Genomic DNA, 27,794 nt, shown 5'->3' on the forward strand with positions numbered 1-27,794 from the left:
CAATACACAGTGGAATATGTCTTGATTTGAATACTGAAATCAGAGCGCACATTGCTTGGGGCCACAACAATGATTGGGAAAAGAAGAGGTGTCACTGGATCTTTGAATTCCTGCGCAAGGCTTTCGCTACCGATGGAACAACAACAAACAGGGCAAGAAGGTCTGGGGAAGAATGTGATTTTACACGAGGCAGTCACTCACGGCCGTGCACGTTTGTTAAACGTGTTGTCCTGGTGACGACAGGTGACAAAGTGATCGGAGCCCCGGAGGCATCTCTGCGGAACTGGTCGCTTCGGTCCTGCCCAGGGGGCGGCCTTGTCTGGAGACAGGTGTTGTCTGAGATTCAAATATTCAAAGTAACAAAACAGGCAAAGAAAATAAACAGACGGGTAGATGCGACAGGTGGCTGGGCGGTCACGGCCACATGATACCTTGATACCCCGTTTCACGTCATGATCAATGAATACCACAGATGCCGGCACCCAGCAGCTACATGACAAACATCTTTCTCAAAGTTGTATATTTGCCGTAGGCAGATGCCTATATGCTAGATAAGACTTCTGTCCGGACTGTGGTCACGTAGCACAGACAGGATACACCCCCCCCCCCAAAAAAAGACCGGGCAACACCTGCATAATCTTATGTTGTGACCTTGAGTAACCTAGTCGCAAAGTCGTCGCATAAGCATTTCCTTGAGCTATGGTAAAGCGAAGCAGGCAAAAGTTGACTCCAGGGGATCATACGTTTATTTCAGTGGCACTTTCGCGATGTAGAGTACATTTTTTTCGGGCACGATAAGTAAGATATTCATTATACAGCAGAGTCCATAGCTCGTAATACAAGAAGTACAGGAAACAGGTGAAACTACAGCGTGCTTCGCACGACTCTATCTGTGTTGTTTGCATTTGTGTACCAACAACACCTCGCCCATTGCCTCTGGTGTGTCGACATCAACAGATGCCCCATTAACAATGTACATCTGTTACTAAAGTATGATGTTCTGCCCGGAGGCGGTACAATTTACACCTGCGGGATCAGACCGTGTTTCTACTTCATTTGCCTAAAGACAATGGTCTTTTCTTCTCTACTCTTCTGAATCATACTACAATTCACCATTCCTTCTCGGGTATAAGTAGTGCATTGCAGTCTCGCCGTGTTCCTCTATTTCGGAGTTACACATCAGACTGCTACATATACGATGTGAATTCTGTAGACAACATTATAGGAAAGTTCGCGTCTTGTAGAACACATGAAGAAACGTGGTGTCGACTTGTAAATGTAAAAAAATATAAGCTACTAGTATTAGCCTGGAGTTCAGCCTTATTAGCTTTCCGTTCGCTACCCAAGCTCCGCGGAGCTTGGGTAGCGCAGCGGAGCTAGGATAGCGGCCGGAAGCTATCAAAATAGGATGGATTCCAATTTCCATGGCTAACTATTATATCATCTCCATTGTCTGTATGATCTCAATATCTTATCTGCAGAAATGGAAAACAACGAAACATTGTCAATCCAACCACTCATCATACATCGCCAAACTTCACCTATCTAGTGTAGTGTCAAGTCATCATCATACACAACATAGATACGGTTATATTTCTGTTGTTCTGATCCACATAGACACGACAGTCGGTGTTAATAATAAAAATCGTCGGGTAGACGTTAAGAGCAAATGGGGCGTAAAACAACAACTTATGTACGCTTTCTAAACCCGAGATAAGGGCACATATTTTCGCACAAAGGCACACAGATGGCAGTTTCCGGTTCAGAATTGCCCTGAGGACGGTGACAGGCGGTGAAAAATTGAGAAGATGGAATGAGTCACTTGGTTGTGTACACGGAGTCTTTTTATTCAGTGACTTACCAACCTATTCACGGTTCCACACACAATAAACACGATCTTTCAGTTCAAGATGGACTAAACAACAAATCAATGCATATGTGTGAACAAGGAGGCTCAATCAAATGAACGTGAAAACCACGCATCATGTTAGGTGCATTAAGGCGCTAGTTTGGGGTGTTTGGGCTGTGATCAAGAAGCTAGGGGTTGAAATGATGGACATTCTAACCTTTGAAAGTAGACCTTCTTGCACGGTTTAGTTTCTCTCACTACAAAGGTTAGTCTATAACAAGGAACATGCATTTGCGTTCCGCAAGTTCTATCAAATCACACCAAGATCAACACCAATATCTGCAGTTATGCAATGTGTACAGTACCCATGTTTAGATGCTGCTGACGTTCACCAGGATTTAATTTTGCTGTAGTTTATTTTATTTCCGCATGGTGCACTGCTGCACAGCTTGTTGATTCAACCACCTGTTGGAGTAACCACGCACTTGTAAGACAGACGCTGTATTGTCGACTCCAATTCCAATCAACCTATAATTTTCGAGGACGCAGAATTGAGGGGTTCTTTATATACAAATGATATGTTCATGTAAGAAAACTTGTAGATTGAACGTGCTTTGGGGGTTGACGTCTTTTCATCTAGTATAAACAAGTGATTTGAGTCAGCATGGAGCGTTAGGCATACAATACAGTGTTTTCAGTAAACCAGTCTGAATAAGCACTATTATTTTCAAGTACACGTTTGTCTTTGTTTATATCATTTAATGGTTGTCCCTGCTGAATGTGTTTTTTCCTGCAATAATAACTTTAGCCGTTTGACGACGCTTTCTTCAAACTGTGCGTTGGATGCACCTTCTTTGCAAAGCAGTCTTTGGTGATTGGTTCACATTGCACTGTAATATTAAAAAGGAAAATGTTTGTCCAAATAAAGGAAGTGTCTTACAAGGACTACATTTTTATGTAATCAATGCGTCATTGGAAAGAAAAAGAAGACATTGGGGAGCAGTATTCTGATTAATGCAGGCAAATCTAATACATGTACATTAAATATAATGTTGTAATGGTGAAATGTTAAGGTTGTCTTCACTCAACTGCAGTACAATAACATTGCATCTAATAGTAAATATCAGAAAAAAACACTATAGTTGTGTCGTTGTGCATAGTGTTTAATTCAGTCTTGGCACAGAAAAACATAGCAGCAATATGATACAGCAAAGGCAAACAAATCCCCAACAAACGTCCCTACATTTTTCCAGTCTTTCACATAAATTTTAAACTTAGAATTCCATATTTCTGCCATATGTGTGATTACTGTGTGGAGTTGTTCCCAGGTAATCAATTACAATGATTATGATATTCTACAGATAATCATTTTTTTCATGATTTCATCATGATCCGCTTGACTGAAAGATTAAATAACTCCATGGAAATTCACATTTCTCAAAAAATGTATAATTAAATCCTGTGAAAGTGTGCTGTGGAAAATATAGGACTAAACTTAACAATCCATCAGTATATATATGCACACAATCTCACAAAACTGTCAACATACCATAATATATTTCTCAAATCACCTCTTATATATACATAATCTGAATGTCACAAGAGAATTCCAGAAATCTTTAAGAAGATGATTCTTAGCTGTATCTAACAGCAATTTTCATTGTACTTGATTTGAGTTTTACAAATAATGAAGCAGTGAAAAACTATCCATCATTACTGTCTACAACTTTTCCTTTTGAATTCTTTAGTGGTCTCTTTTAATATATATTAGAGAAAAGGGAATGTGTAATCTCTATACATACAGTATAATGATAAAGATTTCCATTATTTATTTCATATGTAGGGCTTGAGAGAACAGTCATACATGCTCTAATAATGATTCACATGATTCCAAATAATGTCTTCTCTCTGTTTTCTTTCATTTGCATACCCCCTGTGAAGTATCCGTATCAGCGAAAAGCCAACACGATGCTACTTTCAGTCTAAACCCAGCTCTATCCGTATCCACATAAAGCCAATGACCTGCTAAGTTTACTGATAGCCAGTGAGCTTCATCATGCTGGGGTAGCGCGTGCGGACCTGGCACACCTTCTGCTTGTCGATGAAGATGCTGTTGGACTTGACAGCGATCTCCTTCTCCAGCGTCATGCGCGTGTCCATCAGGTCCTTCAGCGAGGCCTCCGCGTTCGCCAACTTCCTCTGGAGAGCCTCGATGGACTCCGTGATCTCTGTTACCTCGGACAGAAGCCTGGGACAGAAATTTCAGAAGTTTAGAAGAGTATTCACTGCTGTTGCTTTGCAATGATAAGTACAATTTGCAACATCATTTTGGGACATGTAAACTACATGGAAAACCATTCTATAGATCAAGTCCTTAAAGGGATGATCTTTTGCATGATTTTCAAGGGGAAAATGTCTAAAAGATGGATACAATAGATTATACAATTGATTATGATATCAAAATCAGTCACTGTTTCATCTATGTAAAGATGATAAGTTTGAGCCTTCTCTAGATCTGTATCTGTTAAGTTACATAATAGTTCCCAAAACAGTCTTACTAATAGACATGGATATAAAAGCTATTTTGTAGCCTGAAAAAGTTGAAAGACTAAAACAAATGTCCGTCCAATCCTCACCTCTCAGCGGCGGGGTCGCGGCAGAGTTCAACGTTCGGCCGTGAGGTGCGGTGGTGCAGGCGGGTCTGAGCGACCTGCATGGGCGGCCGCTTGTCCGCGATGGCCTGCTTCAACATGGCGATGTTCTTCTCCTGAGAGGCAATCTCCTGGAGAGTCTGGGGGAACAGAAGAATGGAAATCAGACTTCTAGTCATAAAAGAACCTGGTGTAATAACATAAACAGATTCATTTCTGACTCCATCTCAATTTTTTTTATTCTGTCATGTTTACCCAGGGTAGCCCTGCTCTGTGAATAACACTGCTTCACAGAGGGGCCCTGCAAAATTTACAACACCATACTTGAAAAGATATCTAAGGAATTCAGAGAAATCTGTTCTCGTGTGATCAGCACAATGACTTTGAGTCCAAGGAGGGTTCTTAATAATAATGTTCTTAATCAGATGATAATAATAAATTTATTGCAAGTTCTTACTCAAAAGCTAGTTGCATATGTTATGTTTTAGCTTTAGAACATTTAATGCTTTATGCAATGTTATGCTTTAGATTTGAAATATTTATCACTAAATGCAATATGTTATGTTTTAGCTTTAGAATACTTATTGCTTTATGCAATGTTATGCTTTAGATTCAAAATATTTATTGCTAAATGCAATATGTTACCTTTAGCTTTAGAATACTTATTGCTTTATGCAATGTTATGCATTAGATTCAAAATGTTTATTGCTAAATGCAACATGTTACCTTTAGCTTTAGTATATTCATTGCCAAATGCAATATGTTTTGCTTTAGCATTAGAATATAATAGATAATGAAGTTTTCCACACGTACCTTCTGTAGATGATTCTCCAGTTTAGCCTTGGCGTCGTTGAGTTCCTCCAGCCTCTTGGCCATGGCGGTGTCCACGGTGTTGCACTGCTCGTGCATGTCGGTGGAGGTGTCCGAGATGACGTTGTCGATCAGGGCGCGCAGGTTGATGGACGCCATCCTCTCCTGCTCCGCCCGGACGATGTTATCGTGGGTGTACTGCGCCCAGGTCTCCGGGGTGGACGAGCTGGGGAGGGGAGGGGAGGGGAAGGGTTAGACAACGTGGATCAACAAATTGTCACAACAATAAAGCAAGTCTATCTGCCACAGTAGACAACTTTTATGACTGTGTAAAACATATAGGTAGTACAATCATGTAGAAAAAAATCTCTTTCCTAACCGTCTAAGTGTAAATATCATTTGAGGATAATGTGGGATTTTATATTAATGTGGGTCAACAGATTGTCACAACAATAAAGCAAGTCTGTCTGCCACAGTAGACAACTTTCATGACTGTGTAAAATATATAGGTAGTACAATCACGTAGAAATCTCTTTCCTAACCATGTGTGAAAAAGTGTAAATATTATTTGATCTATCAGTGGCAAGACAGTATCAAAAGGACAACCTGTACCAAAAGCGACAGGTCGGCCTTCTTGATACGGTCTTGGAGATTAACTTGAGGGGCCTGCATTGTGGAATTTCATATTGAGATAATACTGTGATAATCTAATGGACTTTGATGCTTCATAAGAAAGAATTTCTCTCTGGAAATATTTCCCTAAAACTTAAACTATGACAATCCTTTCTGAGTGAGATTCTGAAATCTTGACATGAGGAATGTTACTTACAACTCCTGCCACTGCCCAGTGTTGGGGTGGTACTCGATGTCTGTAGACTGGTTGTTCAGACGGGCACACTTGTCATCTATCTCCAGCGCATCCTTCTTATCACTCCAGTCCATCTCCAGGTTCTGCTTAGCATCGCGATTATTCCTGCAGAAGTACAGACAGATCAGACTTGGATTGTATTCACTTTCAGCAGTGAGTGTGTTAAAAAAAGCAATATCAAATCTGCTCCGATATCACTGTTTCTTTTCGGTACTGCTTTGATTATTCAACAAAAAGACTGAAACAATGTCTTTCTTTTTGTGTAGATATTATAACTAGTAAGAGACTAAACTTAATCTATCACTGAGAGTGGATCTAATCATGTACAATTTGCAGGTGTGTCTGAACTTTCAGTTCTTTTGTTATGAAAGTGGACACCAATTGTGCTGAAGTGGATGTTGCCATGGCAACTGTGCTGACCTGATTTGGTTGATTGTCTGCTCCAGTGTTCTTCTCAACAGGTCCTGCACACTCTTAATGATCTCCACTTCCTAAGAACAAAAGATTTTTATTTATTTATTAATCAGTAATGTAGATTAACACATCAGGACTGTTGACAAGTAATGCTGTAGTAGGATGTAGTAGACTAATCTCCAAGCAGATCTATCGGTGGCGATGACAACATCCAAAGGACAAAAGTAGCATTATTGTAGCCTGGAATCCAAACCAGTATTATAGCTCCCGAGTCTGCTCTCCGCAAACTCGGGATCTACAATAGGTTTGGATTCCAGGCTAGCATTATTAGCCAATAAAACTGCTCTTTGGATACTGTCATTGCCACCGACAGATCTGCTTGGAGTTTATTAATAGACATCCTTGGTAGTATAGATGTACATCCTTCTACCTCACACACTATTGTACACACCCAACCCACGATCAAAGAAGTGACCCTGACCTTGACCAGCTCAACCTCGGGTTCGTCCCTGACCAGGTCCACACCCTGTCTGCGCTCGCGGCTCTCCAGGTTGTCCAGCGAGATCTTGTAGGGAATCTCCGTGGCGTACAGGGCGTTCTCCAACCTGGGGCAACCAAAACAACCTTCAGTACCAGTGGCATAACATTAGACTCTACCAGCCTATGCGGTTCGCTGAGAAAATAGTAGAAATTGGCCAAATAGAGTCAACTGTATGAAGGGGGTCGGCTACGGAGATAGGGTCCAATATTGCAACCCTGCGGATGGGAATTTTATCCTCCATGGCCAAAGTCCCCCGGTAAATGTTCTCTCTATAGCCGACACGGTTAGTCTGGTAGAGACTAGCATAACATATCCCTTTTAAGTTGTCTGTAATCCTGCAAGTTCAGCTATTTTACCCTTGAATAACTATTATAAAGCAAGCATGTTCACTCCTATGGTTTTGCCATGTAGTTCCATGAAACTTCGCTATGTTCTAGAACTTCGAAACAGAAATAGTTCCATACAACTCTGCTCATTCTATTGGTAGACACCACTGGGCTAGATGTGCTTCTGCTTTCTTATAATGTTAGTCTCCAAGCAGACCTACGGGTTGCAAAGACCGTATCCAACTGGCAGAAGGAGTTTTTATAGCTATAAAAACTCCTTCTGCCAGTTGGATACGGTCTTTGCAACCCGTAGGTCTGCTTGGAGACTATTATAATGTATAATCCATTTCTGTTACACCCATCTTGAATCTACATGTACTAATCAGACGATGATGCCTACCGCTTCTTCTGGGCCAACAGAAGGTCTGTCTCCGCGATCACATCGTCGATCTCACGGTTCAGCTCCGACTTCCAGAAGGTGATGTCGTGCATACGCTCACCAAGTTTCTTGGTGACGTCAGCCTGCGTACGCTGAGTGATGGCCTCTGTCGTGTTGGCTGGATGATCAAAGTAGAGAAATCGTTAACTATGCAGTAACACTGTCGACTGTTCTTTATGGTCCCCTCATACAGGATGGAACATATTAAAATATTATAGTATATAATACTACATATCAAAGTTTGTTTTTAATTGTATTTTCAATCTTACTTCTACGTATTCATGAAGCAATGTAACTAGCATGATATAATAGTGCTCATTTATACTGAACTTATTGACTACAAAGTAGACCAAGTATATGGGATTTCTAGATGGATGAAGGAAAAAGACCAGTTAAGTATACATGTAATTTGGCTAATCTATATTGTAGCTAATACTAGCTAATCGTAGCTATGGTTCTAAAGATCACGTTGCTCGAACTTGAAGTTGAAGGCCAATTTGATCAGACCCACTTGGGAATTTACACCAATGAAACCCAGTTCTCAGATAAAACAGTACCAAACATAACATTTGTATCTAACACAAGTTTACACAGTAGAATGGAGACAGGAAAGAACATGGCGGCAGTACCTAGCTGTTTGGACTCGTGTCTGAGCCTCTCGGCTATATCCCTGTCGGCGAAGGCCTTGTAGTACTTGTCGTAGTTAGACTTGTGCCACTCGTCAGGCCTGTACTTGGACGTGCGGAAGCCAGCCGTGGCCAGCCCGGCCGAGGCCTGCGCCTGAGCCGCGATCTCATCCGCGTGGGTCGTCTGGGTTTTGAAGAAATCGGCTACGGGCTTGGGCGGGTCCCGCTCCCGAGACAGTAGCAACGCTCCGGTCGACATGTTTTCTGTGGTCTAGAGCTCGTTGAATATACCTAGAATTCACAATAAAGTTGGGAGACGATGATTTAGCTCACAGACAGTATACCTGCTCAAAATACTCCGTCTACAAGGGATTGAATGGCCGGTAAAAACACTCGCTCTCTACCTAGACAACACCAAGCATTACCGACGGTTTGTGTACGGTAACCATAGCTACGTTTGTTCTCACTGTTACGCGCCAAACAGCTGACACTGATTCTGGAACCCCATTGGTTGGAGCGTAAGCTCATTTGCATTTCCGGGTTCCTGTCCTGGGCGACCCAGAGCGCTAGCTCGGTCTTTACTCGGTCTCAGTTGGACGGCTTGTATAAACAAAACAAAACGATTACATTATCTATGAGGAGCTTAGTAACGTTGCGCTAACTACTGTAATGGCGTCGACATATATATTCTAATACTTTCTTGATTTGGCCAAGGTTTTTAACCATACGTAATTTGTACACACTCACTCACACACACATAGCAACGCACATAAATAAAGTTCACAATTACTTCAATGTGTGCCTTGTATATGTCGTATGCATATACACCATCCGTGCAAATTTTCCTTGCTGTCTTAAATAATACACCTTTCATCTGTTCACATATTTGATACATTACATATATATCTTTTGTATACATCTGTAGTGCAAAAAAAAAATACTGCCACATTCACAAGTACCTGACCTGGGGTCTCAATTAGCCGCGGCGACTGTTGGAGGGCTTCTTTTACTTGCAGTCTTATACATTAGCCCGTACAGCTAATGTATAAGACTGCAAGTAAAAGAAGCCCTCCAACAGTCGCCGCGGCTATGGTCTGACTGTAACCAACAGCACCGGTAAAGTTATAGCTACCTGCTCCTTTCTTATTTCTCCAGTCTACTGAGTACGCGAACGTTCAAGTGGTTCTGTGGGGTTTGATAAGAAAATCGCTCCCCTCTAAGAACGTATCCCCATTGTAATTAATCCTCTTGGCGACTTTGAACAGTAAACAAATCGTGTGGACAAAACAAAGCCGTTCTCTACGCTACAGCTTGTTGGTTACTCAGTGGAGTATGTAAGGATTACAAGTCTGCAAAAATATGCTACTTCGTCAAAAATTATAATTCTTGATAATTTCCGCGAGTTGATATGATATATAAGTGAACTAAATGGCGAACACGACACTCTGAACTTTGAACCGTTTGTCATTGACCCACGCAGAGCTGTATGCCGTGATCATACAAACAACACACCTCACCTGCGGGTCCTAGCAACCGGCCTAGCAACAGACGCTTCCCGGTGTGGGACAGGCGCAACACTCCCCGCTCTATACGTGCTAACAGGTGCGGAAAGACCCTCAGATTTCGTTTCAGACATTTGTGAGCCAGTATTTTACGGACAGTTTTTCGTTCCCTTTCTATCATTCGGATTACCTGGTAAATTCGACAAGAAAGCGCGGTGCGGTCAGAGAGAAAAAGAAGACGCGTCGAAGCTGTTTTAGCCCCCCTCCCACCTTCCCAGTCAACACCAGGACTTTTCCTGTGCCTTTAAACCCGAGAGCCACGTTTTTGGACGGAAAGAAGGTTTGAAAATGACGGAGTCAGGGCTGCGGCCGCGTCCGGAGCTGGACAGACTGGTCATGCCGGACCCCAACGCTGGCGGGAACGCCGTGCAACAGATAGAACTGGCACGGAGACTCAGGTAAGCATTGGGACTTATAATCAAATACTAAGGAAACGACGGGCATCGTAAAACAGTTCTTCAAGCCCTTCACACACACCCTGCACTTCAACGCTTTGAATGTTTTCTCTTGAATAGTATCATTATTTTCTTCCTGACCCTGACATAATCTATTGCAATTGGTAATTGCAGGGTTCATATCAACTTCTTAATAAGCCCAATAATGAGATGTTGCGTACGGATACAAATAACATTTGATTTTTTAATTTATGGAGCAAGATTGGACCTCTTTTCATGATGGTATTTTCTCTGTATCAGATAGAACTGAAACGTGAAGTGATCCCCTCTGCATTACAACCATATTTTGAAAATCACATACGTCCGTAATCCAGCACAGTACTGTCAGTCATCCCTGTATGTTCTCCATTCATTCATCAGGGTATTTTAATTCATCATAATCATATTTCTATGTGTTAATATCCATGAATATCAACACTGATTGGGTAGTGTACCTTTCACTGACAAAGCAGACCACTCAGGCGACTGATAAACTCTGGTCTATGCAGACAGGTGATCACTATAGACAGGATTCTTAATGCTTGTTCAATGGAGAAAATTATCTAAAGGACCACCAAAAATCGGTCACATTGACCAGGCCGTTTTTGTGTTGAGGTGACTTGTACAGGTTTGACTGCATATAAACATCCATCTCCAGACACTCCAAGTTCCCTACGCTGAAGGGCCGCGCGGACGTGGACAGTTTCCAGGAGCTGCGGAGTGAGGCTAATCAGAAGTGGAACCCCAACGCTGCGGCGCCGCACGGCGGATATCCCGCAGCCCCCATGCGGGACAACATCCCCATCCTGGAACCCTGCAGCATGTTTGTGAGCCCTGCAGCTGAGGTTGACCGACTCACAGGTATACCACCTCCAAGAAAACATCACTTTAACCTTCAGCACACTGAAGCAGCCATTTGGCACCCCATTCTCTATTGGTTACAGGGTTATACTAGGCAGCAGGGAGAAGGTTAAATCTTGAAATGTTTGCGATGGTTTTATTTTTGCAGTTTTCGTGGTGACCTCTCCATTGCAAACTCATGACACTGAAAATATGTGTTTCAATTCAATTGCTATAATACAGAATTGTTTCAATCGCAAACTAAAACACGTGAAAAACGTCCTTTCCCCTCCTACCGCGAAATTAAGTGCTTGCTCTGCCAGCTGTCACAGTAACCGCATCTAGGTTTTGATTAAGTCAAAGATAATGGCAACTGGAAACAGTTTTACATCCCATGTTGTCAGAATTAGTGAATGGATAGATTGAATGTTGGTGGGACTTGCACTTAGATAGTCACTGTGTTATTGTATGGGGTATGGTATCCAAGCAAACTATTCAGGTATTGTGTTCAACCATCAGTAATTTCCATTGTATAAAGGTGAGAGTTTCTTCACCTGGAAATAATATTTTGAATCACTAAAACGATTTTCATTTTTCAAAGCCATTGCATTACTTGTGCACTCAATACTTAGCAGTGTTTGTGGTATGTGTAACTTATCCTACAAAGCACTGATGCTATTGCATGTCTTGAATGTACACCGATGACCTAATTTGATGGCATATGACATACCTTGATTGGTTTTCAAGCATCAATGCGTTCTTGCAGAGAAGTATCAATGGCAGATGCGTAATAGAACTCCACAAAGATGACATACTAGTCGTACATCAAGTTACACGCCACTGCAAACAAACAACTTACAAGAGAATAAAAAGACTCTTTTTACACAACCAAGAGATTGCCTTGAAGAAGGTGACAGATGCACCAAAACGTCGATGGAATAAATCTCTTGGTTGTGTAAAAAGAGTATTTTTATTCAGTGACTTACCAACCTGATGAAACCATTCACGAACTAACAAGAGACATTGTTCAGTGTGATCACAGTAAAGAATATTGATGTATTACCAGAAAGTGTTATGTGTTGCTAACCTTGGTGCTGAAACGTACTGACCCCACAGTTCTGCCACCAGTTGGCCAGCCCTGGGAGGCAGACATACAGGGTGATGAGTTTCAGGATTGGATCAACTACTATGGTTTGTCTTGATCACCTGATAGTGTGGCTATATGGTGGAGGGTTCTGGTGAATAGTGGCAATACAGTATGATATATAGAGCATGGCAGGTTTTTTATTGTTATACATACAGGGTATGCCAGTGGGATATTGTGGTCTGGAAATCTGATGACACCAAACATGAAAAGGTTTTATTTGAATAGACTACTTTGGGCATTTACAAGGTTTAGAAAGGAGACATTTATAACAAAAGCAGCCAAGTCTACTGGTAGTCAAGTAGATGTCGTAGCATTATTCCACTGGTATGCCCTACTTACAGTTACTTTACAGTACATTGCATTGTAGGTGTGAACAGAGAACTGCATGCAGGTTGTAAGACAGTTATACCATGATTATGGTCACCAAAGTTGTTAACACCAGTCTACATCCATCTGCAGGGAGAACTCAGATGCCTTCCATGGTTCAACACGAAATTCGACCCAACACGGCCAAGCCCGCCTCCGTACCCCCTCCCTCGAGAATGGTGGTGGAAACGTTACCGAAGTCGGCGCCGGCGGGATCGTGGAACGCCAGAAGTACCTCTGATGTCAGCATCAGGGCCAGGCTAGGGGGGTGGACCAGCCAGTCCAGGGTCACCAAGGGGGCACCCAGAGAACCCGAGAATCTGCAGACACACAACTTCTGGTTCGAGGAGAACAGACCACCAACACTAGATGGTAAGACTTAACCTTTATATTAGTACCCTGAAGTAGACGTTCGGCACCCAATTCCCTATTGGTTACAGAGTTAGGCAGCAGGGAGAAGGTTAAGGATCCATACAGAGATGAGAGATCGATATGCGACAAAGAAGACAGGTATAAACTGTACGAAACTGACATACAAAATTCTCAAAAAGAGAAATACATCAGATAAATGCATATCATATTGCCACATTGAACAAGCTGGCTATTTCTGTATTACAGGTGATGCTAATGACAGAGGATGGAGAGACCAGGCAGCCAGGAAGTACATGTACACCTCCTCACAGCAGAGTGCGTACGAGACGGTAGACTGGGACAAGAAGTTGCCAGGCAAGGTGCGACCCCCCACCGGCACCCTGGAGGTCCAGCCGGACCAGGTCTCCTACAGCACGACTCACAAGAGGTACATGCCCCGGGCGGAGGAGTGGCAGAGGCTGGGGAGGGCCTGGGACTGGTTCCAGCACAGGGACAACTTCACCCCGGCCAGACCCGTCACCTTCATGAGCCACTCCAAGAAGGTCCACCACATTCCGTACTACGACGGGCACCTCCCCGGGCACGGGGACAGGGACTATCCCGACACCACGTATCAGCCAATCACAATCCTCAGGTTGAGCAAACCACGGTACACGGACACGGCCCACAGACCCAACATCCCCGGGTACGCGGGCTGCGTACACTGGCTCGCCACACATCCCGCTCACGCTCCACCCAAACAAGGCAAGCCGGAGATGCCTACAACAGCGCGGGAACACAGGCAAGTCTTCCTCAATACAAAGAAGCCTTTTCCTATGTAAAATGTGCTCAAGACACAATGTACAGTATGGTATTCGGTGGTTTTCATACGCAAGTGCAACAAATACATTCAAAATATATGGATGAAATCAACAGACAAGGCTTAAATGTCTTTGGACAGAAAAGTAAAACTGTGTTATTATCTGATTTGTGATTGTCAAAAATGAGAAATATATTTGATTAACATTGCACACTTTGAAATAAAGCAATATAGCAAGTCATGCTGCTGTTTAAATGGTTTCTATGTAAAGCTAACAAATTTCTTGCTTTCACAGGAGGATGCCATACTCACCAAACGACTCTGAACACAAGCACATGTCCACAATGTCCAACATGGTCACCACTGTGCCTCCGTTCAACCCTTTCAACAAGGTGCAGAGGCAAGACATCGACATCACCAAACTACCCACAGCAGTTTCTGCTTACTAGATTCACATGGAGAAGTTATAGATTTCATAGCGGGGATTTCCCTGTACCACATCTAGTAGAATAGATCTGGAGTTGGTCAGGGTTTTGCCATGAGGTGTGACAGGTTGTTCTGTGCGTGCCTGCAAAGCTGGTGTGTTACGTCGGATGGCGGTTATACCAGCTACCGTATATAGATACAGATACAAAAGACAAGAGAAACCTCGACAAAGTGTTAAAAATTGCTGCTTTTCACAAAAACCTAAGGGCTAGCTACATTGTGTTTCACTTAATGAAGGGTAAGGCATTATTTTAAAGGGAAAGGGGCACCCAAAAAATCCACCATATTACTGAGTACATGTACAGTACTGTAGAACATGTTGGATTGGTCTTTTTGAAAGACTACTGTCTGAATTCTCAAGTTTCACAGTAAAACAACACGACAACAAAGTAAAATATGTGTGTTCTTACTGGGGACAAATATTGTTTGCTTATGTCTATTTGATACTAAAAGATTAGGAAGTGTTCTTATTTGCTAAAAATCTTGCCATCACAAGGCCTAATTTTCAAGCACAGCAAATAGATAAGTTTAAAAAAGAATACAGATTTTGTAGGAAATAGAAATGACAAGAAAACAATTTTTAAAGTGTAAGCTAAAGAAATAAGCTATTGACATATATAGTGACACTGTGTAACAAACTGCCACTTTTAGTGATACAAAATTAATTAAAATGAAAGGCTTGACTTATGACAATAGTTTTTGTATCAAGCTTATTCAAATGGCTTTCATGCTGCTACTGTTTGATAAGTATTGGTTATCTTAACTGTTTGATACAGAGGAACATTACAGTGTTGTAGGGCTGGATTTGGACTGGGATGTAAAATACCAAGAGTCCATTGCTGCTAAACTGATTCATCATTGTGTACATAACTCACCAATTCCAATGGAGTGTTTTATGACTTCTAAAAGCGTGTTCTTTGTTCCATGTAGATATGTTCACAGGAGACAATTTTTCCAGTGTCACTTGCTTTGCAGTGGATGAACATGTCAGGAGAGTTTGTATAGTACTGTACATAATGTGCATTACACTTTTTACTGAGATTGAATTTTATTCCAAGGTTTGCACCAATAAAGATGCACTCCACTCAGTTCAACAAACTGTCTTTGTGTGTGTGTGTGTGTGTGTGTGTGTGTGTGTGTGTGTGTGTGTGCATGCATGTGTGTGTGTCAAGATGATTGCAGAAGGAACTGTTAATGTGGAAAAATTAATATCTTTTAAGTTACAAAATACGGAAGACTAGAATTAAAGCTTTCCAAAATGACTTCCAGAAGCTGAAAAGTTGCACATGGGCCTGTCCAGTTAATGCTTAAGCTTACATTTGACATCACAAAAAGCATAAGACTTTAACATTGTCAAGTCAAAGACTTTAATAAGCTCCTTTCGACTCAACTTCTACATTTGTACATATAACTTCCATCCTGGATTTCCTTAAAACAATACATACACCAGTTTAAAAAAAAAACAAAGACATATTTGTCTTAAAAAGCCCATATTGTTGCAGAAGTGAAAAAAAAAACATTTATATAAAATCTTACTCCATCCACATACCAGTAGCAGCAGTAAGCAAATACAAAAGGAAATACATGTATGATAATAAGAGCATAAAAATGAGCCATATCTTTTTTTTCACTTCTAGCCCAAAACAGAAATCTCCTATACATGTAACGTTATATATGTTAAGCATAAGCATTGATATATCAAGCCCTTCATGGGTAAAATTTGCCTTTCTTTGGAAGATAAAAATACCAGTTGCATAATAATAAACTTCTTACTAGCACTAATACCTTTACTACCACAGCTTCATATATTATGATTGTAAGAGATCAGCTTAATTAGAAGATCTACTCTGTACAAAATCATTGCCCTGTCATCTTACTTCTATTACCTTCTATCTTCTCCCTACCATAACAATTTTGCATAGTGATTGCCATAAAATATCATCATCCTCATAATTGTCATTTTCTATGCTACCAAAACCTTTAGAAAAATTACAACACTGGCTGACATCGTGTAACACATATAAAGCCATATGTAATGTTCAATGTTTTATTTTCCTGTAAAACTTTTTTTTTAGAAACTTTAAGTTTAAAAACTTGGAAAGTGTTGAGCTGTTATAGCAACACCTTGGTAAATTCTATTTGAAAGGCACTGTGATGTGAAAGTATGGTGATTATAATCTGTCACAAAACCAGTTTTTACTTTTGTTTGTTTGTTGACTTGTTTGTTCTTCATTGCAAGCTCCATTGGAAGCACACTGTGACAACTACATGTCTTCCAATTCTATGTCAGAATTCTAATATGGCGAGACATCATCTTCATTTCAAATTTCCATCTCTCTTGGCATAGTTTAATGACAGTAACTAAGTTATAGATTGATCCCTTTACAAAGTCTAAAAGCCCTCTTTCTAGTATTCACATATGCCTTAACGACAATACATCCTCATTATACTCACATTAAATGTTCTAATATTACAGTGTCATCACTTAGATATCCCCATCATTCAACATACTGTATCAGTGACAAGCCTTGACCAAAAATATTGTTATATGAATTTTCTCAGTCTTTTATCTGTAAATTGCACAAACCACAGTTTTTCAGTAGAAATTCAAGATCTGTCAAGTAGAAAGGTCATATAAATATATCAATGCTCTGACCTATCAAAATCAGTTTATTTGCATTTCATTTGATGACCTGGCCTAAATCTGTTGCAGAAACAGTTCTCAGCAGTAGAATCAGGGCTCTAGCCAGCACCCAACATTCAGTCATTTGACAGAATTTTGCTCCATACCACGGACAAAATATAGACCACCCTGTCAACCTTTAACAGACAAAAATCGTTGAGTAAGGAAACAAAAATTTACTTTTGATCAAGATGACAGAAAAATGATTCTTTGTAGGATCTTTCTATAATCTATGGGAGTTGGGATGACAGAAAAAGATGTCAAGCTGGCAAGAGCCCTGAATAGAATCACGTTAGTTTCAATGTAATAATCAACCATGGTCTACAAAAATCATCTGTCCAACAAACATGACAAGGTCAAACAATGATGAAGTGAGGAATGGAATGGATTGTTACTTTGATTTCTTATCTGCCTACCAGGATTCGCTGCCATTCGCAGACCCTGATTGGTTGTGGTGTGATTCAATCATACTCAGAACCGATGGTGAGGCTGAGCTGTCCTGGGTGGATGTAGGTGCTGTGGAACCACTGGTTTGTGTCCACTACAACTGCGAGGGGTGGAGAGATGGAAACGTAGACATCTATTAGTCATTACTAATTATAGGACCTGTATATACATTCAGCAAACTTGTAAGGATAGAGCATCGTGAAATGCAACATGGTACTGAAGTACAACTGGTACATTGATTATACTGTTATAACAAGATCCCAATTAGTGGAAAATGTCGAAAGAGCTGTTGCAGTAACACATGTACAAATCTGACAAGTTCTTTCTTAAAAGGAAACGTTCTGCTTTGGCAGATATATCAACTATGGGATATCATGATTGGCAAGTCTCACATGCTCTACGGCTCTGAAAGTCATACATGAGATAATGACACTCACTGATGTCTCCCTGGTTGAGGGTGATGTTGAAGGTGGTACAGACGTCCTCACACTCTGGAGGGGGGATCAGGGTCCAGGTCTTACTACCCAGGATCATGGCCTGCCACGACGGCCGGTCTACATGGTCAATCTACATGTGCAAGAACAAGGAAGGGTTACTGCAAACAGTGAAATAATACATGTACACCAAACTCTTCATCATTTCAATGTGGAATAGACCAACTGATGATTTAGTAAGACTTAGTGTTTTTATAAAAATGAGGTTGTGACAGAATCTTTGCTTTTAGTCACATCATATACATTGTATCTTTGAAGGCTAGACATCCAGGTAATGACATACTCAATACAAAAGTTACACAAGCAACTGGATAAGTTTCGTTATGTCTGACTGTTAACAAAACTTTCAGTTCCTTGAGTAACTTTTGTATTGAGCATATGTGTTGTGTAAGACAGTTGCTCTCATCACTCTGTGATTTGACTAGGGCAGCATAGCATCTCTATCTGTTACAATGTAATATAAATCATATCTACACATGTATGAATTGTTTGTTAGATGCATATTGTCTTGTAGCAGAATAAAACTACAGCTAGAAGTTGTTTTCAACTCAAATAGTACTACCAGTAGTAGTAACAATGTATAACAGCATCACATGTACATTGTGGACATGAAAGTTTAAGTGGGTAAGGTGCATATCTGTACATGTAACGGGACATTACTTGTTATGAAAAGCACATCAATCCTTACATGTATGCTGGCTCCAACACCAGACCACCCCATGAAGAGCCAGTCAGTGATGCTGGACTCCGAGTCGTCGGGGAGGAAGTATGGCTTCTGGTAGTGCTTCCTCAGGGCAGACCCCACCGTCTGGTCACAGTTGCTCCTGTGGAATATTCAAACAATGTTTCTTATGAATCGATACATATGCAGTTACTTAGAAGACTTAGAATAGAGCATTCTACTAGTAGGTACACTGCAATGCATGGATGTTTGATTTCAAGTCTTTTAAGTTTTACTTCATGATTATAATTAATTGTCAATAGATGTTCAACGATAAATTGTTTTAAGGTCGATGCTATTGACAGGATGTTATTTTCAACAATAATTTTAGCACTATTGGCAGGATGTTCTTGATGTCAATAAATTTTTCGTGGCACTATTGACAGGACGTTTTTAGTAACTATTGACAGAATGCTCCTTGTGAATAACACCTTGTGATCCTGTCAACCCTTACTACGAGGATAATCCGGTCATCCTGAGCAAGAATAATTTGACTAGAATATTAGAAAATGAAATAAATTAATAAAAATGTCAATAGCCATATGCACTTGTTTGACTTTCTAAATATTTCCCATGTCGTGTATAAAAAGCAACAACTTGAAAAGTGTTATCGAATTGAAGTTGCCAGAGAACATTACTAACATTTTCAACATGTCATATGAGCTAGCTTTGATAACACGTCTGTAGAAATGAGAGGAGGTACTCTTTACCATCCGAAGTACCAGGACTCCTCCCCCTCCCTCAGCTCGGACCGCGCGGCAGACATGTTGAAGGCCTCATCCAAACCCTCAAAGTCAGTGTTGTACGGGAAGAACTGACAGTCCTCACTCACGGACTCCAGCGCTCCTTCTGTGTCTTCGTACAGGTTCTTAAGATACTCGTAACTGAACGTTTCCATGGCGGTCCACGACTTAGTGGCACCTTTCACCAGCAAAGGGATGCCGGAGTACGCGTACTTTTGCAGGAACTCTTCTTTGGAAACGTCCTCCAGAACAGGGGCGGATTGAATGCCCTTACACATGCCACAGTCAGCGATCGGCCTGGTCATCTCCCCCAGAATCACGGGGAACTCGACGGCACACGGGGACGACGTCAAGCTCTCCATCATATTTTCCAGGTCGAAGCCGTCTTGGTGGATCTGTAGCCCCACTGCGAGCAGACAAGGAAACAGCACGCCAACCACGGCACGAACCACCCATATGGCCGCCCGTTTCGAGCCTGTCCTCCTCCCTAGGAATATCTCGCGAACCTCTGCGTTGTCCAGCCCCTTTTTCTTGGCATCTTGCTTCAATTTTATGAACTCTTGAAGGAGATTTTGCACGTTTTTCTTCTCAGTTGGCTCCGCGTCGTCTTTTCTTGACTTCCTGGTCGCCATCTTGATTAGTTGATATTAACTAGCAATTAACTCATACCAACGCTCTGATTGGTCGGTTTGAGTCACGTGGTACAAATAGTAATGGCGGCAAAGTTAGAAAAGTTCATAGTTGTTTGACAGGTTTGAAGGACAAAATTCTTTTCTCCGACAGGCGAAAGTTTAAGGTTAGAAAGTGAAAGCAGCTTTTCAGTATTGACAAAAGAACCAGAATTCTTAAGAGGGATAGGTAAGGTACATTACCTATTTTTAACGTTTCATATAACAGCTAACGTTAATTTTAACAGGTGTCACAAAATGTCGTCTGCTATTTATTTTGTTTTTTCCGTATCACTGTTTATGAATAGGTTTAGAAAGTTTGGATCCATGTCATATTTCGGTATTAATACTTAATGATAGCTATGTCTTGGACGTGTTCTATGCGCATTTTAAGTTAAAGGAGTACATGCTTCCAAATTTTTTCTAAATTCAAGGGCATCTAGCTAGACCGAACTCAAAGCCTCCACCAGGCCCTCCTACGGGCGCATAGATCGTAGAATTCGGCAGAAAAGGGAATAATTAGCCAGTTGAGTCAGTCCACGGTGAAGATCACGTTTCACCCGCGTAGGTGCAAATGAAACCCTGGAAAATATTCTTCCTATAGCCAGAATTGATAATCTGGTAGAGACTAAGAGTAAGACAGAACTGTTGTGGGGTTATTTTTCGCCTTGACAGAAACTTCTTGTCAACAGCGGGAAAAAAGCGGGAAAAAGTCTTATTGGCAGGAAAACCCAGGCAGCCCAGAAGCGCAGGAATTTGTTTGATTCTGTTTACATCCATTCAATAGTTAACTCTTTTTTTTTTCAGAATGAGTCAGCACGGCACAGGAGAGGAGACCACTGGCTTCAGTGGACCTGATTTTTCTCTTTCAATTGATGGGTAATTTGATTTGATGTTATTCATTACCACTTGAAAATTGCTTCGGAAATTTTGGCAGCGCTTCTAAAATTGGTGCATTTGTTTTCAAATTGGTGGTCATATTATTTTGTAAGAACTGTGCCAGTTCTGTACTAAGCGCATTGAATTCAGTCTTTTTCAAAGCGCCATGTATAACGCTGTTTCATTTTCAGTGAAGGAGATGTGTGCACCGAGAATGGTCAAGTCAATGGTCATGACATGCAGCATTCCTTAAAGAGGAAGAATCTAAAGGTATTTTCAACAAACTGTCTTACTTTCTTTAGATAGGTTTTGAGAAAATATGACGCAGACACAAAGTTTACCTTGAGTTCCTATATCAAACAAACATATTCTTGTGCATGAAATGCGTGGCACGTGGCGTTCACGTGGTAAACGCATGGCCATTATGTTTTGCTGTGCAAATATTAAAGAGATGGCTAAGGATCATTCTTATGATGTTCTTTATTGCTCATGAGAACAGGCTTTGGCATAATACACCGTGACATGTGGAAATGAGCCAAACCGGACGTAAATAGGTTCTGCACGTAAATAGGTCATGTTACGTTACTAGTATGTACCAAAATATTTTCAAAGCAAGTGGCACCAGATATTTCCAAGGGTTCAGAGGAGGAAGTGACCAACAAGAGACATAGGAACACACCAGGTCCTGAACAACCTAACGCACACTCTGGGTCTAGCAAGTCATCTTCAGAAGAACATGACTCCATGAAAGCACTAAATAAAGGTGAGCAAAACCATGTGGGCCAAAATAGAAAAAAATATGATTTCATTGTGTAATTGTCTCCCTACTACACTCCTATCTGCTATTGTGTATTGCTGAAAGGATACCATCAATTCTAATTTCCTTTTTTCTCTCCAGAACTTGGTCAAGAAATGAAGATGATGTTTATGAACTGGGCTGTTGCTTTCAGGTATGACAATTCAGTTTGCTGAAATAATCAGGGGACAACACAAATTACATAACTTAAGCATGTTGTGAGATGCGGATCTTTGGAAGAACATAACATTTTCCATGAATGAAATTTTAAGGTACATGTTGGTTGTCTTTGATGTGAGCTCTAAATGATATTTTCAGCAGTAAGGCAACTGGTATTTTCTCTAGATCATCACACAATATTTAGGTATCAGTCAACGTTCTCAGGTCAAAAAGCCCCATTCAATGCAATAGGGTAGATTTTCGGGCATCAAGTATACTCAACTCTCAGGCAATTTTGAGACATAGTGACCTACTGATGATCAACAAATGCGGCTGAAGTTTATTCTAAGAGACTTCATACACGTATGTTTCCAATGAGCCCTTTCCCCTCTCTCTCCCCAGTGAGAGTGAGCAGTTTGAGTTGTTCTGTCCTACCCGAGTGGACGGCTTACTGCAGGAGGCCAGGGCTCTGGAGGAAAACCTCAAGGAACAGAAGAAGTGTCTTCTACAGCGTCTTCAGATGTTGTCACAGACGCTACAGCAGGAGAACTAACAGGACGTTAAACTTAAGACATTCTAGTGTTGTCGTTTGGTTATCTGTCATTGCAGGAAAATGCATGACTGTAGCAACTTTGGAAGGACTAAATGATATGCCATATGCTTTTGAGGCTCTTTCCTTGAACATGTAGTTTATTGCAACAAACTTGTTGTTCTAATAGTCAAGATAAAATAATATACTTTAGACGGGACATTGAAGTTCTCAATTTTTCTAATTCTGAACAATGTTAAAACTTAAGTTTTCATTTTCTATGTTAAAGATTTTCATACATTAACTTTCTATTGTCTATTAATATATTTTGAGCTTGTAGCAGCTAATATTGACTGACATGTGTACTTGTCAAGACATTTCAAAACATTGTACACAGCTGTTGACTGTTTCTCATACGAGTTAAATTATACACTGCAATGCAATCAGCCTCTTTATTTCCTGTAATGGCAACATGTCATTAAAACTTAAGTTGAGCAATCAAAAGCACACGTCAAGAGAACATGTCCAACAACACACTTAGGAGGGGAACATTTCATACAAGGTGAAAACTCCTAAAATACATAGTAGAACACATTTTATAACTTTAAAAAGATCCTGACATAACACAGAACATATCTCAATCAAAATATTTCACACATGATTTACAGTACAGACTATGAGCCAGGGAAGTGTTGTTTTTAAACTAAATCAGTGATAGTCTTTGGCACAAGAAACAGAACAATATCCTGTTTTTCGGGTAACTGCCACTTGAACCAAGGAGGTTTTATCTACTGTAAATGCAGAAATGTTCGCGGTGGTTTTATGTTCACGGTTTAAAACATTTTTAACTTAAAACCGTTTTAAACTTAAAACCACCGCAAAACTTTGTGCCCACTTATGACTATTGTTTCAAACACGGACTTAAAACCATGGCGAACACTCCATTTTCTCTCTACCGCGAAACAAAAACCATGTGAATTTAAATGCATTTAGTCTATAAAACCTCCTTGGTTGAACTAATCCTAGCACAATTTCCCCTTTTCTCTCACATTGGTGTCACTTCGTTCTGCTCTTCTAGCACCAAGTACAGTACTGTACACACAAGTGACACAACTGTTCAACTATTTTTCTTAGCCAGAAAAGTGTTGAGAAAATCCAAGTAGACTTTCTTCTGTGGTGCTGATGTTGGTATAAAGTGACCTGAAAAGATAATTATACAATGTGTAAAAGGTGGTTTAAATCATGACTAAGACAAAGACAGGAAAGAGTGTGGGTCTAATATAGGACCTATTGTCAAACATATCACTATATGTCTGTCTCTATATCACTGTCGTGCATTAAGGTCTTTACAGAAGAACGGGGGGAAAAAACTAGTGCACTGGAACTTCGTCCTTACCTCCTTGATGATTCAACTCTACAGGTTCCTTGAAGTACTGTAGCATCTCTACACTCATCTCTGCAACAAAAACAGATAAAAGTATAGTTAATAGTTATAGAACTAACCAGAGTGAATATTTCAAACATGATCCTTATGAATGTCTTACAGAGTTGTTCAGGGGGTTTTCCCACCTTTCTGTATAACTCTGTCGGTGTCCCCGTAAACATGAAGCGTTGGACAGGTGATCTTGGTGCTGTAGAGCTCATCATGCTGGGAGGATCTGCTGCGGAACCCGGCCACCATGATGGCAAAATCAAACACAAATGGCTCCACTGAAATACAACAAGAAAACTGTGTCATCGTTGTATGAAATAAACTTAACTCCACTGTCTCAGCAAATGGAGGACCTTGAATTACAAATCCACAAGGTACAGATACTTCTTGTATCAAAAGATAAACAAGTGTCATTAAACAAGTGTGAAAACAGATTTCTGCTAACACAAATTCATCCCTATAACAATTATAGACAGACTAAACATTTCTGCTGTAACTAAGTGTAAGAATGTCAATGTAGTTACTTTACCATTCTTTTCCCTGAGTGCACAAAGCATGGCCACAAAAGAAGCTCCTTGACTGAACCCTAGAACACCTGTACAAAAACAGCAACCATATCAACATGATTACATCTCTTTTTATTGAAATACTTTGTTTCAATGCACACGCACTGGTATCAAATTCAACTGCCTTCCAAGTTTGGAAGTAAGTGACAAAATACTTAAAAAGAAGATAATAGACTGTTCAACTTACCATCAAATGGGCCCTGCATTTAACGATATATGGAACAGAAGAATTTAATGTTAGTTGCATTTTCTTTACATGTCTCAAACAGTGCAAGTCCTTGGGACGATATGAAGTCTCCAGCAAGAAAGACAAGGGTCTTCATATTTTAACATAAAAATAAGGAAAAGTGGACAAATAACCAACAAAAGTATTGAATTTTTCAGCAACAATTAAATCACAATCTTACCTGTTCTTTGAATACTTTTTTTACCACCTCCACAGACTGGTTAAACCCTTTGCATACATCAGTGTGGTCCTGAGCATTGAAACTGTCATCATTTGATGAGTACCACCACCCAAACTGATCTGATAAGGAAACATCATATCATTACTTTGTATCTTGTCAATAACTATAAGATATAAAGGACTTATAACACTGAAAGTGAGCTGTGATAGACAAGTATCTAAAGCAAGAAAGAAAATAAATAAAACAGCGCTGCCCAACTTTAGTTTCATACATGCCATACAAAATACAGCCATTACAGGAAAATATATTTGTCATGTATTTCACCATATCATACAAAGCAAAACGATACTTCAGATTGACATACCTTCTTTGCTGGCACCAATTGCTCCCCCTTCTTCATCATTGTTCTCAAGTGGCTTCACAGGTAATGGTGCAGTGATGAACACTACAGAACAGATAAATACACCGTATCACCCGAGGTACCAGCCCGACCGTGGGTCGGATCGCCCGTAGGCCGGAGGGTGATCTGACCCGTGGGAGGGCTGGGACTAAGGGTAATGCGGAATACAACGTGTTGTATTTTATTTATGTCATACCTTGGTCATACCCACCCGAGAAAACACACATTTCAATGCAGAATGCGCCAGAAGTTGAGGGTGTTTTGTGTCCTCCAATACAAAACTGCAACAACAATGATTCTAATCTCCGAATCCGGTATTCGAATTTCCGACGGCAGCACAATTGACGCGCTCGAAATGCATTCAGAATATTCTATGGAAGCCCGTGTGATAACACTTCCGAACCCCATGTGATCCGGATAGTTATCACACGGTCCGGAACACCTGTATCAGGCCCAGGTATGAAAGAGTATTACCTTGATTATCTTGTACTAAATCAAGTATAGAAAATATGGTGGGGTCTGGGCATCGTGAAGGGTAATGATTAGAGTTTGCCCAGGAATCAAGAGGTTCTGGGCTAAGGCCCCTGACATGCCCCGATGTTGTGCCCTTGGGAAAGGTACTTGCAATTGAAAGGTAAATGAACTTCCTCACTTCACTCCGGTGAAAATGGGTACCTAGCTTCGGGTTAGGAACTTCCCACGGATAGCCAGGACATCAAATGGAAATCGTGTGTTCATTGGAACCTTAAAGAACCCACCTATATATGGCCTCCGTCAGTCAGTATTGACCATGGTAAAATCCTAATTCACAACAGCCCTACAGCATCAACTAAGGCTAAACAGCCCTGTACGAGAATGGCAGTCTCTGCCACAAAAATCACATCTGTAAGCTGATTCAGTTCTGTTGCAAAGCTCTTTTCTGCGAATCCTCCACATTTATCGAAAACATGCACAGTAGGGGTCTTTCCGGGTGTGAGTGGATCAAACCTTACAGTCAAACAAAGAAACATGTGAAGTACAGAAATAAAGAAGGGGTTAACAGAAAAACTTACCCAGTTCAGCGTGCTTCTTTAGGATTTTTCTGAAGGCTCCCGTCCTTTCTCTGAATGTTTGGGCATTTTGTCTGCATGTGAAGACAAACGAGTTCAACATCAACAGCACAACCTCCAGAGCTATGATAGATTTGATATATCAAATCCATAACTTGCAAAAAACAGTGTTGTAGCGTGGTTCACCGTTGTGTATGGTCAAAGAACATTTATCGCATACCAGTAACTAACACCAATGATAAGAGTTATTTGATAGATAATAAGGCAATTCATAACATGTATAGCAGGGTTTCCAATTAGAAAAAATTCAGCAAAAGTTGTAATCACTACCCTCTTACCTGTAGCCATGTACACACAGTATCTGAAAGGGTGAAAGTGCAGAAGGTGGGTGATAATTATAAACAAAGATTCATATTGAAATTTCATTGGCTGAAGAATTGAGGGATTGGCATGACACGTATTTTGCTTTTGAAAATCAATTAGTACTCAATCACTTAACAAACTGGTGTAAAAAAAGTTATCTAACTTCTTTTGTGGGATGACAAAATTTCCCCTGGTTCATTCCTAGAAGTGTATATTATTATTAGCCTCGGCATGATTTTCATGGGGAGGGGGCAGTGAGTGATCAATATTTCAAGACTAGCTCCATGTTCTCTCTTAAAAACACAAAACACTTGCACAAAATTTACTGTCCTCATACAACCTTGGCAAAGAAACTGAAGAACATCATGATATTCGTTGTTTGGAGGTACTGGAGACACAAATCCACATACCTTCAGCAACTTTTTGCCACCGTCGGCCATTTTGGTTCACAGCCTCATTTCCATGTAGATAAGGAGAGACGCCTCGCGAAGTTATAGTGAAATGCACGCTCAGCAATATCAAACGAGGCAGCGTTGAAATTTATGCGTCACATTTGTACGTTTTTTGCTTAAGTCGGAGTATAACGGACAATTTAACTAATGCATGCACTATATGAACCGGAGTTCCTACCTGGCGGAATCAACTCTACTCTACTCTCTACTGTTTCTGTTTCTATATGAACAACTGATGCCTACAACGGAAAACGAATGCTTATGTCGTAGAACGCCAACGTCATTTCCAAAGTCAAAGAAGAAGAAGAAGATGTGATTAAAAAAAATGAAGAATCTATTATTCGGTATACCATATGACCATACATACATGTGTGTTTAGTTTTGTTCATCCTTCCTGACCACGTAGATTTCATAATGAAGCCAACGGCTTTTTTGCCAACCGTTTTTTATTCGCACGCTCGCATCAGTTTTGGGGT

General features: G+C 40.7%; 5 protein-coding genes across 7 annotated transcripts; 2 read left to right on the top strand and 3 right to left on the bottom strand.

Annotated features, from left to right (window-relative positions):
- Positions 1-2,991: 2,991 nt before the first annotated feature.
- LOC136439736 (tektin-4-like) lies at positions 2,992-8,974 on the bottom strand. Its single transcript, XM_066435294.1, has 8 exons — positions 8,528-8,974; positions 7,860-8,016; positions 7,074-7,197; positions 6,599-6,669; positions 6,140-6,283; positions 5,314-5,536; positions 4,486-4,640; positions 2,992-4,097 (listed from the first exon to the last, which is right to left on the bottom strand). Exons 1-8 carry the CDS (start codon positions 8,781-8,783, stop codon positions 3,881-3,883), a joined length of 1,347 nt encoding a protein of 448 aa, XP_066291391.1. The 5' UTR covers positions 8,784-8,974; the 3' UTR covers positions 2,992-3,880.
- Positions 8,975-9,959: 985 nt separating this feature from the next.
- On the top strand, positions 9,960-15,107 carry LOC136439734 (protein SPMIP7-like). 2 transcript variants are annotated; one of them, XM_066435292.1, is made up of 6 exons: positions 9,960-10,484; positions 11,179-11,381; positions 12,477-12,551; positions 12,967-13,245; positions 13,492-14,026; positions 14,340-15,107. In XM_066435292.1, the coding sequence occupies exons 1-6, from the start codon at positions 10,375-10,377 to the stop codon at positions 14,491-14,493; spliced, it is 1,356 nt and encodes a 451-aa protein (XP_066291389.1). In that variant the 5' UTR covers positions 9,960-10,374; the 3' UTR covers positions 14,494-15,107. The 2 variants fall into 2 exon arrangements, with proteins under 2 accessions (XP_066291389.1, XP_066291390.1); XM_066435293.1 differs by lacking the exon at positions 12,477-12,551 and having other exon boundaries at positions 9,963-10,484.
- A 773-nt stretch (positions 15,108-15,880) lies between these two features.
- LOC136439748 (bifunctional arginine demethylase and lysyl-hydroxylase JMJD6-like) lies at positions 15,881-20,275 on the bottom strand. The gene is made up of 4 exons (XM_066435310.1): positions 19,586-20,275; positions 18,843-18,978; positions 18,098-18,227; positions 15,881-17,760 (listed from the first exon to the last, which is right to left on the bottom strand). Exons 1-4 carry the CDS (start codon positions 20,248-20,250, stop codon positions 17,675-17,677), a joined length of 1,017 nt encoding a protein of 338 aa, XP_066291407.1. The 5' UTR covers positions 20,251-20,275; the 3' UTR covers positions 15,881-17,674.
- A 36-nt stretch (positions 20,276-20,311) lies between these two features.
- Positions 20,312-23,092, top strand: LOC136439758 (uncharacterized). 2 transcript variants are annotated; one of them, XM_066435328.1, is made up of 6 exons: positions 20,312-20,414; positions 21,094-21,165; positions 21,357-21,435; positions 21,778-21,928; positions 22,064-22,115; positions 22,523-23,092. In XM_066435328.1, exons 2-6 carry the CDS (start codon positions 21,095-21,097, stop codon positions 22,671-22,673), a joined length of 504 nt encoding a protein of 167 aa, XP_066291425.1. In that variant the 5' UTR covers positions 20,312-20,414; position 21,094; the 3' UTR covers positions 22,674-23,092. The 2 variants fall into 2 exon arrangements, with proteins under 2 accessions (XP_066291425.1, XP_066291423.1); XM_066435326.1 differs by having other exon boundaries at positions 20,328-20,476.
- On the bottom strand, positions 22,793-27,321 carry LOC136439754 (esterase OVCA2-like). The gene is made up of 10 exons (XM_066435320.1): positions 27,277-27,321; positions 26,842-26,864; positions 26,507-26,577; positions 25,419-25,499; positions 25,055-25,173; positions 24,835-24,847; positions 24,611-24,676; positions 24,219-24,359; positions 24,046-24,105; positions 22,793-23,849 (listed from the first exon to the last, which is right to left on the bottom strand). The coding sequence occupies exons 1-10, from the start codon at positions 27,304-27,306 to the stop codon at positions 23,767-23,769; spliced, it is 687 nt and encodes a 228-aa protein (XP_066291417.1). The 5' UTR covers positions 27,307-27,321; the 3' UTR covers positions 22,793-23,766.
- Between the last annotated feature and the right edge of the window lie 473 nt (positions 27,322-27,794).

The sequence above is a fragment of the Branchiostoma lanceolatum genome, chromosome 8 (assembly GCF_035083965.1).
Source record: "Branchiostoma lanceolatum isolate klBraLanc5 chromosome 8, klBraLanc5.hap2, whole genome shotgun sequence".
In the NCBI taxonomy this organism is placed as follows: Eukaryota; Metazoa; Chordata; class Leptocardii; order Amphioxiformes; family Branchiostomatidae; genus Branchiostoma; species Branchiostoma lanceolatum.

Excerpts from the sequence above, each read along its gene's own strand:
- LOC136439748 (XM_066435310.1), bottom strand. The coding sequence starts at position 20,250 with ATGGCGACCAGGAAGTCAAGAAAAGACGACGCGGAGCCAACTGAGAAG. Across the intron at positions 18,979-19,585 it reads GAGTCCTGGTACTTCGGATG|GAGCAACTGTGACCAGACGG; the intron begins GTAAAGAGTACC and ends AATATTCCACAG. Across the intron at positions 17,761-18,097 it reads CCTCAACCAGGGAGACATCA|TTGTAGTGGACACAAACCAG; the intron begins GTGAGTGTCATT and ends CACCCCTCGCAG.
- LOC136439754 (XM_066435320.1), bottom strand. The coding sequence starts at position 27,306 with ATGGCCGACGGTGGCAAAAAGTTGCTGAAG. Across the intron at positions 25,174-25,418 it reads AATTGGTGCCAGCAAAGAAG|ATCAGTTTGGGTGGTGGTAC; the intron begins GTATGTCAATCT and ends TTTCCTTATCAG. Across the intron at positions 24,360-24,610 it reads TGCACTCAGGGAAAAGAATG|TGGAGCCATTTGTGTTTGAT; the intron begins GTAAAGTAACTA and ends GTTGTATTTCAG.
- LOC136439736 (XM_066435294.1), bottom strand. The coding sequence starts at position 8,783 with ATGTCGACCGGAGCGTTGCTACTGTCTCGGGAGCGGGACCCGCCCAAG. Across the intron at positions 6,284-6,598 it reads CAGACAATCAACCAAATCAG|GAATAATCGCGATGCTAAGC; the intron begins GTCAGCACAGTT and ends GTACTTCTGCAG. Across the intron at positions 4,641-5,313 it reads TGGAGAATCATCTACAGAAG|ACTCTCCAGGAGATTGCCTC; the intron begins GTACGTGTGGAA and ends CTGTTCCCCCAG.
- LOC136439734 (XM_066435292.1), top strand. The coding sequence starts at position 10,375 with ATGACGGAGTCAGGGCTGCGGCCGCGTCCGGAGCTGGACAGACTGGTC. Across the intron at positions 12,552-12,966 it reads GGATTGGATCAACTACTATG|GGAGAACTCAGATGCCTTCC; the intron begins GTTTGTCTTGAT and ends ATCCATCTGCAG. Across the intron at positions 13,246-13,491 it reads CAGACCACCAACACTAGATG|GTGATGCTAATGACAGAGGA; the intron begins GTAAGACTTAAC and ends TCTGTATTACAG.
- LOC136439758 (XM_066435328.1), top strand. The coding sequence starts at position 21,095 with ATGAGTCAGCACGGCACAGGAGAGGAGACCACTGGCTTCAGTGGACCT. Across the intron at positions 21,166-21,356 it reads TTTTCTCTTTCAATTGATGG|TGAAGGAGATGTGTGCACCG; the intron begins GTAATTTGATTT and ends TTTCATTTTCAG. Across the intron at positions 21,929-22,063 it reads CATGAAAGCACTAAATAAAG|AACTTGGTCAAGAAATGAAG; the intron begins GTGAGCAAAACC and ends TTTTCTCTCCAG.